Source organism: Hibiscus syriacus, unplaced genomic scaffold (genome assembly GCF_006381635.1).
Source record: "Hibiscus syriacus cultivar Baekdansim isolate YM2019G1 unplaced genomic scaffold, ASM638163v2 tig00013285_pilon, whole genome shotgun sequence".
Taxonomy (NCBI): Eukaryota; Viridiplantae; Streptophyta; class Magnoliopsida; order Malvales; family Malvaceae; genus Hibiscus; species Hibiscus syriacus.
The window spans coordinates 1,265,831-1,282,284 of NW_024062299.1; the positions used below are offsets into that span (position 1 = coordinate 1,265,831).

Sequence of the window (16,454 nt, forward strand, 5' to 3'; positions counted from 1 at the left end):
AAAACGATTTGCAGATATATGGCTCATTGATTCGGGAGCAACATATCACATGACCTCAAGAAGTGAATGGTTTCATCATTATGAACCTGTCTCAGGAGGATCTGTGTATAGTTGCAATGATCATGCCTTAGAAATCATTGGCGTGGGAACCATCAAATTGAAGATGTATGATGGAACAATTAAAGTTGTTCGAGATGTGCGGCACGTGAAAGGTCTGAAGAAAAATTTATTATCCTACGGATTGTTGGATAATAATGCAAACAAGATTGAAACACGGAAAGGAATCATGAAGGTGTTCCGTGGAGCGCTTGTGGTGCTAAAAGGTGAAAAGATAGCTGCAAGCTTGTACATGCTGAAGGAGAGACATTGCTAGAAGGAGAAGCCTCTGTTGCCTCATGTAGTTCAGATTCTGCAATGCTATGACATAAGAAACTTGGACACATGTCAGAACAAGGAATAAAAGTCCTTGTGGAGCAAAAGCTACTTCCAGGCTTAACAAAGGTATCACTTCCTTTGTGTGAGCATTGCATAACAAGTAAGCAGCACCGGTTGAAATTCAACACATCAAATTCTAGAGGCAAAAGTGTTCTAGAATTGGTTCACTCTGACGTATGGAAAGCACCAGTAACGTCCCTAGGTGGAGCAAAATACTTTGTCTCATTTATTGATGACTACTCCAGGAGATGTTGGGTGCACCCTATTAAGAAGAAGTCAGATGTGTTTTCAACTTTCAAAAACTTCAAAGCGCGGGTGGAACTTAATTCTAGAAATAAGATCAAGTGTTTCAGAACAGATAATGGAGGAGAATACACAAGCGAAGAATTTGATGACTTTTGCAGGAAAGAAGGCATCAAAAGACAGTTCACAGTGGCGAACACTCCTCAACAAAATAGAGTGGCAGAGCGGATGAACAGAACCTTGTTAGAAAGAACAAGAGCAATGTTGATGGATGCAGGCCTAGAAAAATCATTCTGGGCAGAAGCAGTCAATACCGCCTGTTATTTGGTGAATCGAGCTCCATCAACTGCAATAGAGCTGAAGACACCAATGGAGATGTGGACTGGTAAACCAGTTGATTATTCAAACCTCCATGTATTTCAAAGTTGGATCCAAAATCCAGGAAATGCAAATTCTTATGGTATGCTGATTGAGTAAAGGGGTATCGCTTGTGGGATCCCACTGCCCGCAAAGTGATCATTAGTAGGGATGTTATCTTTGTAGAAGATAAGCTACAAATAAAAGAAGACGATGATAACGCTGAAAAGTCAGAGACTACTCAGATACATGTGGAAAAAGAGTTTGAAGAATGAGATTCTTCTGAAGCAGAACCAGCACATGATGAACAAGAACCAGAGAGTTCTGAAGCTCCAACAACTCGTCAATCAGATCGTGTGAGAAGACGTCCCAATTGGTACTCGGATTATGTTATAGAAGGTAATATTGCATACTGCCTTTTAACAGAGGACGGTGAGCCATCAACATACCAGGAGGCAATAAACAGCTCAGATGCTTCACTGTGGATGATGGCGATGCAAGAAGAAATCGAAGCCCTTCATAAAAATAATGCATGAGACCTTGTGCCACTACCACAAGGAAGGAAGCCAATTGGTAACAAATGGGTCTTTAAAATCAAGCGAAATGGTGACGATCAAGTTGAGAGGTATCGTGCAAGACTGGTGGTCAAAGGATATGCTCAAAAGGAAGGTATTGATTTCAATGAAATATTTTCTCCTGTGGTTCGACTAACAACAGTTCGAGTAGTTTTGGAAATGTGTGCTACATTGGACTTACATCTAGAGCAGCTAGATGTTAAAACATCTTTTCTTCATGGAAATCTTGAAGAAGAGATTTATATGCTCCAACCTGAAGGTTTTGAAGAAGACGAAAAGAAGAACTTGGTTTGCAGGTTGAACAAATCTCTGTACGGTCTAAAGCAGGCGCCGAGGTGTTGGTATAAGAGATTTGATTCCTTCATTATGTGCCTTGGATACAACAGACTTAATGCAGACCCTTGTGCTTATTTCAAGAGGTCTGGTGATAACGATTTTGTTATATTGCTGTTGTATGTAGATGACATGTTGGTTGCAGGACCCAACAAAGATCATATTGAAGAATTGAAGGCACAACTGGCTAGGGAATTTGAAATGAAGGACTTGGGATCAACAAACAAGATTCTAGGGATGCAAATTCACCGAGACAGAAGTAATAGGAAGATTTGGCTTTCACAAAAGAATTACTTGAAGAAAATCTTGTCACGATTCAGCATGCAAGATTGTAAGCCAATTTCTACCCCTCTTCCTATTAACTTTAAATTATCCTCCAGTATGAGTCCTAGCAGTGAAGAAGAGAGGATGAAGATGTCTCGAGTACCGTATGCATCAGCAGTGGGAAGTTTAATGTTCACTATGATATGCACAAGACCAGACATTGCACAAGCAGTTGGAGTGGTTAGTCGATACATGGCGAATCCAGGCAAAGAGCATTGGAATACAGTAAAGAGGATCCTAAGATACATCAAAGGGACCTCAAATGTTGCATTATGTTACGGAGGATCAAACTTACTAATTAATGGGTATGTAGATTCTGACTATGCAGGGGATTTGGATAAAAGCAAATCTACTACAGGATATGTGTTCAAAGTTGCTGGTGGAGCTGTAAGCTGAGTTTCAAAATTGCAGTCAGTTGTGGTTACGTCCACAACAAAGGCAGAATATGTAGCAGCTACACAAGCCAGTAAAGAAGCAATTTGGTTGAAGATGCTATTGGAGGAGCTTGGGCACAATCAAGAGTATGTCTCTCTGTTTTGTGACAGTCAAAGCGCTTTGCATCTAGCAAGGAATCCAGCATTTCATTCAAGGACAAAGCACATATGAGTTCAATATCATTTCATTCGTGAAAAAGGTGGAAGAAGGGACGGTAGATATACAGAAGATCCATACCAAAGACAACATAGCAGATTTCATGATGAAGGCGATCAACACTGATAAATTTACTTGGTGTCGATCCTCTTGTGGCCTGTCAGAGACGTAAGCAACATGATGGTACAAGGTAGAAAGAATGGTGTGAAGATATGATTGTTCCAATCAAATCTTCAAGTGGGAGATTGTTGACTAAGCACCGAAAGGTGCATATAATAAATGCACCGAAAAAATGAGTTGTTTTTGTTGATTTTTGGACAATGGCTAAATCATAATTTAGTCATTAAACTTTAGGGTTTTTACAAATTAGTCCTTAGGTTTCAACTATAAATACCCTAGCTCATTTAGCTTCAAAATCATCCCAAAGCATTCTAGCTTTCTTCCAATACTAGAGAGAATTTAGAGAGTTTCTTGAGAGTTGTTTTCTCCTTTTTATCGAGAGAGAATTATCATTGTTTTCCTCCTTGGTAGATCGAGAGAGGTTGTAATTCCTATTTTCTCATAGTGAAATTCTTCTACCATTGCCCGTGGTTTTTACCCTATTTTATTTAGGGGTTTTCCACGTAAATTTTGTCTCTTTTTATCTTCATTTTTATTTTCTCAAATTATCAGTTACGATTTTGCTCTATCCGATAGCCGTCTTCCGCAACAATACCTAATGTTAATTAATACTTAATATGTCCTTCTTAACTTTGTTGGATTGCAACTTCAATAATAATAATAATTAGATGGAATAATATCAAATTTTATCTTTAATATTTGTTTAAATAATTATTTTAAATTTTTTAATACTTTAGTCCTCAACGTTTTTTATTAAAATTATTTTTTTAGATGAATTTTTTAACTTACTAACCACCAATATTTATTATCTTTTAATAATATGGGGTGGTTACACAATAATCTATGTTCGTAATCTTTCTTAATCATTAACAACACACACCCTACAAACGCAATTACTTAAACATAAGATCTTAAAGAGAACAATATTCTCTTCATCGCTTAGATTACTTGATGAGTTCTATTAATTTTTGTTGTTGATATGATATTATTATGTATACTTAAGTACGGTCATGGTATATGTCTATGTACTCAAGTGTTGACACAATGATAATGTAGTTTATGTCATATGTGTTTAAGTTTGACATTGTAATGACTTGTCACTTGTTACATAAATACTTAATTACATGTAATTATGTTTTACGTGGATGTGTTATATTAATAATAAATATTAAATATTTATAGTTGTTATCTAAAAATGATATATTTTACGAAAAGTTGATGTAATTGTATAGTCTTTATTCATTTCATTCAAAGTAAAAAGCTCAAATGTTAATGTTCTAGGAAGCTTTATTTATTTTGGGAATTTACTTGCTCTTAATGAGAGTTATAATAGTTGGGAGGAGAGGTAGGAGGATGACAATAATGAGGACGATTGCAGCAATGATTGCCATACACATCCATTTCCTTGAGCTCTTCTGCTGTTCCCTAGCTTCCACCAGCTGTTCCGTCCCTCGTCTCACGAAGGAACTCGCTTTTGCCACGTTGCTCTCTATGTCGTTGAGTTGCTGACCCTGAGCTTCCACCAGCGCCGCCATGTCCAGGAATATCTGGTGGAGCTCCATCAAGTTCTTCTCGATCTCCTTCACCGCATCGTGCCTTTCTTGAATCTCCGAAATGGTGTCCATAATCTGACCCCTTCCTTGTTCTTGTATGGCCCTTTGAAGGAAGCTTTCGCTTTCGCCGCTCGATATCAAGTTCTCGATCGTTTCCTCGTCGGGTTTCTCCCCCGTGATGGTGAAGTATCGACGTTCCACTGTTTCTTTATACTCCGCCTGCATCATCGCTCTTAGTGCTTGAAAATCATCCATCATGTCCTTCAGTTTCTTCCCCAAGCCACTAACCACCGATGTCCGGGTTCTATCCGTAGACGAACCGGGCCCGCAACCTGGAGTGTTCCGACTAGCCGCGTTCGACCGTTCCAATCCTTCGAGCTTCCCTTTGATGATTTTAACTCTTTTAAGCACCTGTTGGGATACAGAATATTTATAATAGTGAACACAAATAAAATTTCAAATAGACAGAATAATTAACTAATGGAAAAAAATTCGGATTTGAACGTGTGCTATTGACCTGTTCGACATCGGCGTCCATCCGGGAGCGGAGCTGTTTCATGGTCTTTGCGCTGTGGGCAGTTTTGCATTCCTCTTTGGCTTCCTGCAACGCCTTGTACAACTTGTCGACGCCTTTCATGTCTTCCTTGACGTTCTCGACTTCTTCAAAGAATTTATCGAGGTCTGCGCTCTCCGTTCCGGCTTCCATTTCGTCCAGGCAAGCTTGTTCCTTCAGGTCCGTGTATTTCTTGAACGAACTCGAGATTAAGTCATTCATCTTGCCACAGAAACCACTTCACAATTCACTCTATTTTCTCTTGATTTTCCTTTGTTCGTGTTAATATGGCTGAAATTTATTCAAAAATCGTTGATGAAGCTATGCATGAACTAATCTAAACATTGTAAATTCGCATTTGAAGTCGGTGTTTTAATGAGAATCAGGGGCTTTCTTTTTCCTCTCTTTTTCCTCTTCATTAACTGCTGCAATCGGCAACGGAGGAGGAAGAGAGAGGGAGCTGTGGTGACAGAAAGTTTCACCAGAGTATCAAGGGACCAAATGGCTAATTTCCCCTTATTTTCTAGTAAGGAAAATGAAGGTAATTAGAAGAAGCTAATCTAAAAATAAGGCCATTTACTTAGGATTTCTTCATAATAATCAATGGCAATCCTCTCTTCATTGTTTTTCATTTGATACCAAGATAGCTTGGTTGACCTTGTTTGGTCCTTTAATCCATTCATTCGCAATCCTTAAATCTCTTAATTACGCATGCTAAAATTACCAATGATTCTTATATCAAATAAATTATGGGTAAACTATATAATAGGTCATTGACTTATACTCCAATAATTGCTTAGATCATTAAAATTTTAAAAATTATATAATTATCATTAATTTTATTAAGAGAAAATAACCTCAGTGACCGAAAATTCCTTATAATATACGATTTTGAACAACTTTTTTTCGATTTGCCAAAATGACCAACAAAATCGCAATGCGATATCTAAATCGCAACGCGATCTCCAGTATCGCAAATCAGTTTCCAGATTCGCAACATGATTTTGACTATCGCAATGCGAATATGTAAATCGCAACGCGATTTTGACTATCGCAATGCGAATATGTAAATCGCAACGTGATAATACATAATCGCAACGCGATTCTGACTATCGCAACGCGATAATACAATATCGCAATGCGATTTTCAAAGCGCCATTAGTATCGCAACGCATATTTATTTTCAAATTCCAAACACGAATATTAATACATCCCGTAATCACAACTCTTAACCTAAAAACCTAAATCACAACTCAGTCCCATCTCCATTCTCACTCTCTACGGCGACATCCGTCCTCATCTCCGACGAAATTCGTCCCCATCTCCGACGAAATCCGTCTATCTCCATCTCTCAGAGCCACCCTCACAATCATTCACGATCAGAAATGAAAAATCAACCAAATCCATAGCGTAGCAATCCATAGCGTATGCGCTTGAATCATCTTGGTTTAGATGAAGAGCAACTTTTATAACATGCCCACACGGATAATCAGATGTTTGCCATTTCATACAACTACACGTCTTTGCATTTAGATCGACAAGCCCATTTAAGTTATTATCCAGTACTTCAAACAAAGTTTTTGAACATGGTTCAACTCTCCATGACGTTGACTTCACAACACGCTTCGTTATCTTTTTTTCAGTCCATGGTGTAACACGATGTTCCAATGTTCCTGTAAATTTAAATAAATAATACTTAGTAAAATATATGATAAGTCACGAATTTAAAGAAATAATACCTGCATGGTTTCTTTTCTTGTAGTACCACTGTTGAATAGAGGCTCGAAAAAATTCCATTAACATAGTAATGGGTAATTTCCGGGAATGACGACTTAGAGCGTTGATTGATTCTGCACTATTAGACGTCATGAAACCATATCTTGCTCCAAGTTGATGTACTCTTGACCATCTTTCAAACCCAATATCTTCTAGTGTTTGAGCACATTGAGGCAAAACACGTCTTAAACAATTTATAAGCTTATTAAAATCCACTTCCCGATAAGCTTTTACAGCCTTCCAGTATGTCCATTTGTGATTTTTTATACCAGCAGACCTTGATTTTAGATTTCTATATACATGAACACCACAAAGTCCATGAAAAGCATCTGGGAAACACATTCTAACAGCGTTGTCAATTGAGTTTGCCCTATCGGATATGATTTTCAGATTGCTAATAGAACCTATGCAATCCCTAGGATTCCCCATAAACCATGTCCATGAATCAGAGGTTTCAGATTTGCCAACCCCGTAAGCTATTGGCAGTATCCCATTGCTAGCATCCATGGCTACTGCTAATAAGTTTACTCCAAGATATCGACCTTTTAAATGTGCTCCATCAACTATAATAACTGGGCGCATGCAAGTAATAAACGGACGAATCTACAAAATCATATACACAAGAAATATAGTCATTTAAATGTGAAGTGCATGTAACTAACAAAAATGAGTCAACAAAATTATATTGATTTACTAACCGCAGCACCAATGGTGATAAACAGCAACTCAAAGCATCCATCTCTATCTGTTTTGATATGAGTTACCGACCCAGGATTTTTCAGCTTTAAATTGTGACAATAAGCTGGCAGTTGGGCAAACGATGCTTCTGGCGACCCCCTCAACAATTCCAAGGCAAAACATTTGGCTCTCCAAGCTTGAGAATATGAGATACTAATCTTGAACCGAGCATTCATGTCAGTCATAATTTCATGTCCCCGATATACCCTACCTGTAACATCCTCCATACCGGGTTAGTGATCAAATTGTGAAATTTTATAATTTAGCGATCAAAGCTGATAAATTGAAAGTTAAGGGAATTGATTGAAATATTTGGTGTAGGATCAATTAGCAAAGCATGGGGAACTAAAGGGGCAAATGAGTCTTTTGACAAGGAAATAATTAAATGTTTCTTAAGGATATTTAATAAACCACGTGGAAAGCTAATGAGAGAAACAAGGTTTTGGATATTTCTTTCTTCTTCCTTCTCCTTATCTGCCGTGAAGCCAAGCTAAAGGTGAGTTTTTCTTGTTGATTAAATTCTTGATGAATTTAAGGTTTCTTATTGATCCTTAGTTGATAACTAAGCTTAAGGAAAGCTTAGATTATCTTAAAACCATAAGATGAGGAGAATATGAAGAATCAAAGAAAGGAAGTAGAAAAGTGAAATCTAGGATTAGAGTTCCTAATAAGAATTAGAAGTGAAATTTGACTTGTCATAAAGCTAACTAAGAAGTATGAGGTGGTAGAATTCAAATTAGAACATGTTGGAATTTGGGTTAGATTCTTAAATTCTACATGGAGAATTGGATTTTTAAGTTTCAAAAGTATGGAATGGATAATAATTAGTTTAAGTAAGAGTATGCAAGTTAAGGATATATAAAGAGGAGAAATATAAAGTGTTAAGTAGACTAAGAAGATATTTTAGTGCTAAAATGACAATTCTGGGCAATGTGCATCGATGCACATTCATTGTGCACCGATGCATCGATGATAAATCCCAGAAATTGTTTAAGGTGCATCGATGCACATGTAGTGCATCGATGCACATGCAGTGCATCGATGCATTAATTTAAAAAGAAAACATCGAATAGGATTTATGCATCGATGCATAAGGAGTGCATCCCCATTAAATACAAACATCGAATAGGATTTTATGCATCGATGCATGGTGTAGTGCATCGATGCATACCTCCATTAAAAGATGAAAATGGCTTTTCTTTTAGCCTAAGAAATGATAGTTTAGAATATATTAATTAGTATACTGATAAGTATCAATGAATTACTATGTAGATATCGAGCCTAAACGAGTTCCGGAACCATCAACAAGTAGGATCAATCGAGGGAAAGACAAAGAAATCTAGGTGAGTGCATATGCATAGCATGAATATGTATTTTATTCAGTTCTAGACTTGTGATAAGTCTAGATTCAATATTTTGATACATGATAGTATTTCATATTATGATATATGACATGAATCCATACCCTATGCATTATGGGACATGAATATGCAAGAAAACGTTATATGAGTTATGTGATAAAGGTATGAAAATAATATGTCTACGTGATACAAATAAGATAAATGTTGAAAGCCCATGTTATGTAAATGAGAACTATATGTATAGTTGGCATGCAAAGGGTAGAGGGTCTATGTGGTCCTTCGGGACATATATGTATTCTTTGGAACATGTGTGAGGTCTGGTGAGACACATACTTGATCCTTGGCATATGTATATGATTCTTAAGGAATGATATGTGGTCCTTATGGACATTATTATATGGCACTAAGGTGCAATTCTACGCGGCTCCGGTGCAATTCTACGTGGCACTTAGGTGTAATTATATGAGCTGTGGTGACAGCATAGTGCACAACCTCACAATACTCACATACCTTAGGTTCTCTGTATGGTACCATGGGCTAATGAACTTACTAAGGCGAACTTATGAATGTGAATTTGATAAGTATATGTGTAAGAAACATGGTTCTGGTTATTGCATTATTTACATACATCTTATCATTGCAACCTATCTTATTTTGGCAATTACTTTATATTTATCGATATTATTATTATATTGCCTCACTAAGTCGATAACTTAGCGTGTGAGTGTTTCACACGTAGGATCCGATAAAGTATACGATCGAGCTTAAGCAGCTGGACAACATTACTCCTGCAACTATCAGATCAGAAGCAACTTAATCAGTAGGTCATTTTGTTATGAAAATGGATGTTGGCATGTAGTTAAAGAGTTAAGTTGTGTATGCTCTGAATATTTTGGTAAATTTATATTACCATATGTATATTATTGTATTTTTCGTAATATAAGTTCAAATATTTTGCTATTATTTGTAATGAGTTGAGTTTTAAAAGTCAATGTAATATCTCTGACTCGTATCCGGGTTGGATAACGGGTTGGGGGTGTTACATTTAATGGTATCAGAGCTATGGTTTAGCCGATTCTAAGCATAAACCAGAGTCTATAGAGTCTTTAAATGGAATACATGCCAACAAATAGTGAGAACTTCTGATATGATATAGTATGAGTATGCTGTTTTGCTAATAGAAAATGTGTTTATTCTTATTAGATGTCCGGACATAATAGCTCCTGAATAAAGTGGGAGAAGATAGGCCTGCTGAAAGCAGTAATTCACCTGCCCTGGCCAGGCAAGGTGAAGAACATGCATCTCAAGGAGTGCCTGTGCAAGATCAAGATATGTTCTTCAGAACGTTAGACGCTATTCTAATGCGTCTTCAACCTCCTATTCTACCAACTCAAATGATGAATGTAGCAAAAGAGTTGAGAGGTTTAGGAGCTCCCGAATTTAAGGGAGAAACCGAAGAAGGTCCGGTTGCGACAGATCTTTGGTTAAATGATTTAAAAATCATGTTGGATGGTCTCCACTGTTCTGAAGTGGAGAAATTAGATGGAGCTGTCTCGTTGTTGAGGGGTCAGACGAGAATATGGTGGACGAACGTCACCATGAGGATGCCCAGTGACCAATTGACTTGGTCTTTATTCTTAGATGAATTTAAAAACAAGTGCATTGGAGATCAATTTATTCGACAGATGAAGCAGGAGTTTTTGAATTTGAAACATATGAACCGCTCTGTATAATTTGTCCTCGTTCCAAGAGGTGATCAATCGTGCCAAGGATCTTGAAAGAGCACAGAATAAGAGATTTGGGGATTTTAGAGTTCATACATCAAAGAGAACGGGTGCTTGTTCTAGCTCAGCACCATCAAAAAGGGGAAGAGACTCAGGATTTCGATCACAAGCTAGATCAGAATCAGTTGCATCGTCTGCTAAGGGAGCAAGTCAGGCAAGACCTAGACAGACGCAGTCAGTGGGATCTGATGTTGGGAGATCTACTCCGAGTCAAGCGAGACAGTGTCAGCACTATGGGAAAAACCATTATGGGGCTTGTCGGATGGCTGCTGGGACTTGTTTTAGATGCGGAGATGCCAGACATTTTATCCGGAATTGTCCATTGATGGTTGGTGAGCCTCCACCATCTGAAAGAGTTGGTTCTTCCTCACAAAGAGGACGGGGAAGAGGCAGAGGAAGGAACCCGTCTGAATTCTCTGCTCAACCTGAAGTTCGATCAACCGCACGGGTGTACAATCTAAAGACAAGTGAAGACCGTGATGACCCTGATATTATAGCAGGTACTTTTCAGTTGTACGATAAATTAGTATTGGTACTGATTGATCCGGGTTCTAATTATTCTTATATTACAAGTAAGTTAGTAAAGGAATTGAGGATTCCCTTAGAAGCTACGAGTAATGAGATTATAGTAACAACTCCGTTAGGCCATAATGCTCGGGTGAATAAAGTCTGTAAGGGGTGTCCCATAAAGGTTCAGGGAATTGAATTCCCTGCTAATCTGATGGAATTACCCTTTGACGAGTTTGAAGTGATTCTGGGAATGGATTGGTTGTTCTGTTACTATGGAGATGTTAATTGCAGATTGAAAGAGGTAACCCTGAAAAGTCCAGGTGAAACAGAGATAAGTGTGAGCAGTGAAAAGTTTAATCCCTTACCAAATGTAATGTCAGTAATGTCAGCTAAGAAGCTATTGCTACAAGGATTTCTTGCAAATGTGATAGATTTAAGAGCTATAGAGAAAGGGCTAGAGGAGATTCCAATAGTTCAAGAATTCCCTGAAGTTTTCCCGGCTGAGTTGCCAAGATTACCTCCAGATAGAGATGTAGAATTTCAAATTGAAGTAATGCCAGGAACCGCTCCAATTGCAATGGCACCTTATCGGATGGCTCCGAAAGAATTGCAAGAGTTAAAGAATCAATTGCAAGAGTTGTTAGGAAAGGGATTTATTCGACCAAGTGTGTTACCTTGGGGAGCTCCGGTGTTATTTGTTAAGAAGAAGGATGGAACAATGTGTCTCTGTATTGATTATCGACAGCTTAATAAGGTGACCATCAAGAACAAGTATCCCCTTCCGCGCATTGATGACTTGTTTGATCAACTAAAAGGAGATTCGGTATTTTCGAAGATCGATCTACGTTCGGGTTATCATCAATTGAAGATTCAGGAGAAAGATATTCTGAAGACGGCTTTCAGAATGAGATATGGTCATTATGAATTCATCGTAATGCCATTCGGAGTAACGAATGCACCAGCTGCTTTCATGGATCTCATGAACAGGATTTTTCAGCCCTATTTGGACCAGTTTGTTGTTATCTTTATTGATGACATACTGGTTTACTCGAAGTCTATTGAAGAGCACAGCGCACATCTGAGGCTAGTTTTGCAAATTCTCAGGGATAAAAATCTTTATGCGAAATTGTCCAAATGTGAATTTTGGCTAAACGAAGTAATTTTCTTGGGGCATGTGATCTCGGCAGTTGGGATTAGAGTAGACCCTCAGAAGGTTAAACCTATAATGGACTGGGAAGTTCCAAAGAATGTATCTGAAGTTCAGAGTTTCCTTGGATTTGTCGGTTATTATCGAAGATTCGTTAAGAATTTTTCGATGATAGTGTTGCCTTTAACAAAGATGATGACAAAGAATGTATCGTTTGTTTGGACTTCTGAATGTCAAGAAAGTTTTGAAGCTTTAAAGAGAATTTTGACGGAAACTCCGATATTGGTTTAACCGGAATCTGGAAAGAATTTTGTAGTATACAGTGACGCATCCCATAACGGGTTGGGGTGTGTATTAATGCAAGAAGGGAAGGTGGTAGCGTATGGATCGAGACAGTTGAAACCACATGAAAAGAATTACCCCACTCATGATTTAGAAATAGCTGTTGTAGTATTCGCTCTCAAGATTTGGCGTCATTATCTGTATGGGGAGCGTTGTTACTTATATACGGATCATAAGAGCCTGAAGTACCTGATGACTCAAAAAGAGTTGAATTTGAGGCAACGTAGATGGGTAGAATTCTTAAAAGATTATGATGTGATAATTGACTATTATCCCGGAAAGACTAACATGGTAGCAGATGCTTTGAGTAGAAAGACGTTTGCAGCTTTACGAGCTATGGATGTAAGATTATCTTTAACGGGAGACGGTGGTCTTTGTGCAGAGTTAACCCTTAAACCAATATGATTAGAACAAATAGGAGAATTGCAAAGTAAAGATGAAACGTGTTTGAAAAGAAATGAGCAAGTAAAGAGCAAAGAGATTAAAGACTTTGAGATTAAGTCAGATGAAAATCTATATTGTAAAGGAAGAATTGTAATACCCGACAATGACGACTTGAAGAAAGAAATATTAACAGAGGCTCATTGTAGTCCGTTAACGATGCACCCGGGTGGAACCAAGATGTATATGGATTTGAAGGATCGATTTTGGTGGCCAGGGATGAAACGAAACATCACCGAATTTGTGTCTAAGTGTTTGATATGTCAACAAGTCAAAGCTGAGCATCAAGTTCCGTCAGGATTATTGTAACCGCTTGTCATTCCTCAATGAAAATGGGAAAATGTTATGATGGATTTTGTTTCGGGGTTACTTGACTCCGAACAAAAGAGAATCAATCTGGGTAATTGTTGATCGATTAACTGAGTCAGCGTATTTCCTTTCGGTTAGAACGGATTTCTCTATGGAAAAGTATGCAGAGCTGTATATTGGAGAAGTTATTAGATTGCATGGAGTGCCTGTTTCCATAGTCTCTAATCGAGACCCTCGATTCACTTCTAGATTCTGGAAATCTTTGCATGGAGCGTTGGGGACTCGTTTAAACCTTAGTACGGCTTTTCATCCTCAGACTGACGGGCAATCAGAGAGAACTATTCAGATATTGGAAGATATGTTGAGAGCATGCGTGATGGAATTCAAAGGATCATGGGAAAAATATTTGCCGCTGACAGAGTTCGCTTACAACAATAGTTATCAGTCTAGTATAAAGATGGCCCCATATGAGGCATTATATGGGAGGAAATGTCATACTCCATTAAATTGGTATGAACTCAAAGATCGAAGTGTTCTTGGTCCGGATTTAATTCAATATGTAGAACAAAATGTTCAAGAAATTCAGCATAACCTCAAAGTGGCCTCTGATCGGCAAAAGTCCTATTCTGATCTTAAAAGAAAAGAGATTGAGTTCGAGGTTGGAGATAAGTGTTCCTTAAAGTATCTCCTTGGAAGAAAGTATTACGTTTTGGTCGGAAAGGAAAGTTAAGTCCTAGATTCATTGGGCCATATGAAGTTGTTAAGAGAATAGGACCCTTGGCATATCAGTTATCCTTGCCACCGGAAATGGAGAAGATCCATAACGTCTTCCATGTGTCCATGTTACAAAGATAGGTCTGATCCCTCTCACATCATTGTATCAGGACAAGTAGAGGTCCAATCGGATCTGACATATGAAGAAGAACCACTGAGAATATTGGCTTTTAAAGTCAAACAGTTAAGAAGTAAGACAGTTCCGTTGGTCAAGGTTCTTTGGAGAAATCATAAAGTAGACTTCAATATCCCCATCTGTTCGTACAATGAAAATTCGAGGATGAATTTTTTTAAGGGAGGGAGATTTGTAACATCCTCCATACCGGGTTAGTGATCAAATTGTGAAATTTTATAATTTAGCGATCAAAGTTGATAAATTGAAAGTTAAGGGAATTGATTGAAATATTTGGTGTAGGATCAATTAGCAAAGCATGGGGAACTAAAGGGGCAAATGAGTCTTTTGACAAGGAAATAATTAAATGTTTCTTAAGGATATTTAATAAACCACGTGGAAAGCTAATGAGAGAAACAAGGTTTTGGATATTTCTTTCTTCTTCCTTCTCCTTCTCTGCCGTGAAGCCAAGCTAAAGGTGAGTTTTCTTGTTGATTAAATTCTTGATGAATTTAAGGTTTCTTATTGATCCTTAGTTGATAAATAAGCTTAAGGAAAACTTAGATTATCTTAAAACCATAAGATGAGGAGAATATGAAGAATCAAAGAAAGGAAGTAGAAAAGTGAAATCTTGGATTAGAGTTCCTAATAAGAATTAGAAGTGGAATTTGACTTGTCATAAAGCTAACTAAGAAGTATGAGGTGTTAGAATTCAAATTAGAACATGTTGGAATTTGGGTTAGATTCTTAAATTCTACATGGAGAATTGGATTTTTAAGTTTCAAAAGTATGGAATGGATAATAATTAGTTTAAGTAAGAGTATGCAAGTTAAGGATATATAAAGAGGAGAAATATAAAGTGTTAAGTAGACTAAGAAGAGATTTTCGTGCTAAAATGACAATTATGGGCAATGTGCATCGATGCACATTCATTGTGCACCGATGTCGATGATAAATCCCAGAAATTGTTTAAGGTGCATCGATGCACATGCAATGCATCGATGCATTAATTTAAAAAGAAAACATCGAATAGGATTTATGCATTGATGCATAAGGAGTGCATCCCCATTAAATACAAACATCGAATAGGATTTATACATCGATGCATAGTGTAGTGCATCGATGCATACCTCCATTAAAAGATGAAAATGGCTTTTCTTTTAGCCTAAGAAATGATAGTTTAGAATATATTAATTAGTATACTGATAAGTATCAATGAATTACTATGTAGATATCGAGCCTAAACGAGTTCCGGAACCATCAACAAGTAGGATCAATCGAGGGAAAGACAAAGAAATCTAGGTGAGTGCATATGCATAGCATGAATATGTATTTTATTCAGTTCTAGACTTGTGATAAGTCTAGATTCAATATTTTGATACATGATAGTATTTCATATTATGATATATGACATGAATCCATACCCTATGCATTATGGGACATGAATATGCAAGAAAAAGTTATATGAGTTATGTGATAAAGGTATGAAAATAATATGTCTACGTGATACAAATAAGATAAATTGTGAAAGCCCATGTTATGTAAATGAGAACTATAGGTATAGTTGGCATGCCAATGGTAAAGGGTCTATGTGGTCATTCGGGACATATATGTATTCTTTGGAACATGTGTGAGGTCTAGTGAGACACATACTTGATCCTTAGCATATGTATATGATTCTTAAAGAATGATATGTGGTCCTTATGGACATTATTATATGGCACTACGGTGCAATTCTACGCGGCACTCCGGTGCAATTCTACGTGGCACTTAGGTGCAATTATATGAGCTGTGGTGATAGCATAGTGCACAACCTCATAATACTCACATACCTTAGGTTCTCTGTATGGTACCATGGGCTAATGAACTTACTAAGGCGAACTTATGAATGTGAATTTGATAAGTATATGTGTAAGAAACATGGTTCTGGTTATTGCATTGTTTACATACATCTTATCATTGCAACCCATCTTATTTTGGCAATTACTTTATATTTATCGATATTATTATTATATTGCCTCACTAAGTCGATGACATAGCGTGTGAGTGTTTCACACGTAGGATCCGATAAAGTAG

At 37.4% G+C, this 16,454-nt stretch overlaps 1 protein-coding gene across 1 annotated transcript; it reads right to left on the reverse strand.

Annotated features, from left to right (window-relative positions):
- Nucleotides 1–4,282: 4,282 nt before the first annotated feature.
- Nucleotides 4,283–5,335, reverse strand: LOC120205887 (syntaxin-124-like). The gene is made up of 2 exons (XM_039205659.1): nt 5,049–5,335; nt 4,283–4,942 (listed from the first exon to the last, which is right to left on the reverse strand). Exons 1-2 carry the CDS (start codon nt 5,304–5,306, stop codon nt 4,283–4,285), a joined length of 918 nt encoding a protein of 305 aa, XP_039061590.1. The 5' UTR covers nt 5,307–5,335.
- Between the last annotated feature and the right edge of the window lie 11,119 nt (nt 5,336–16,454).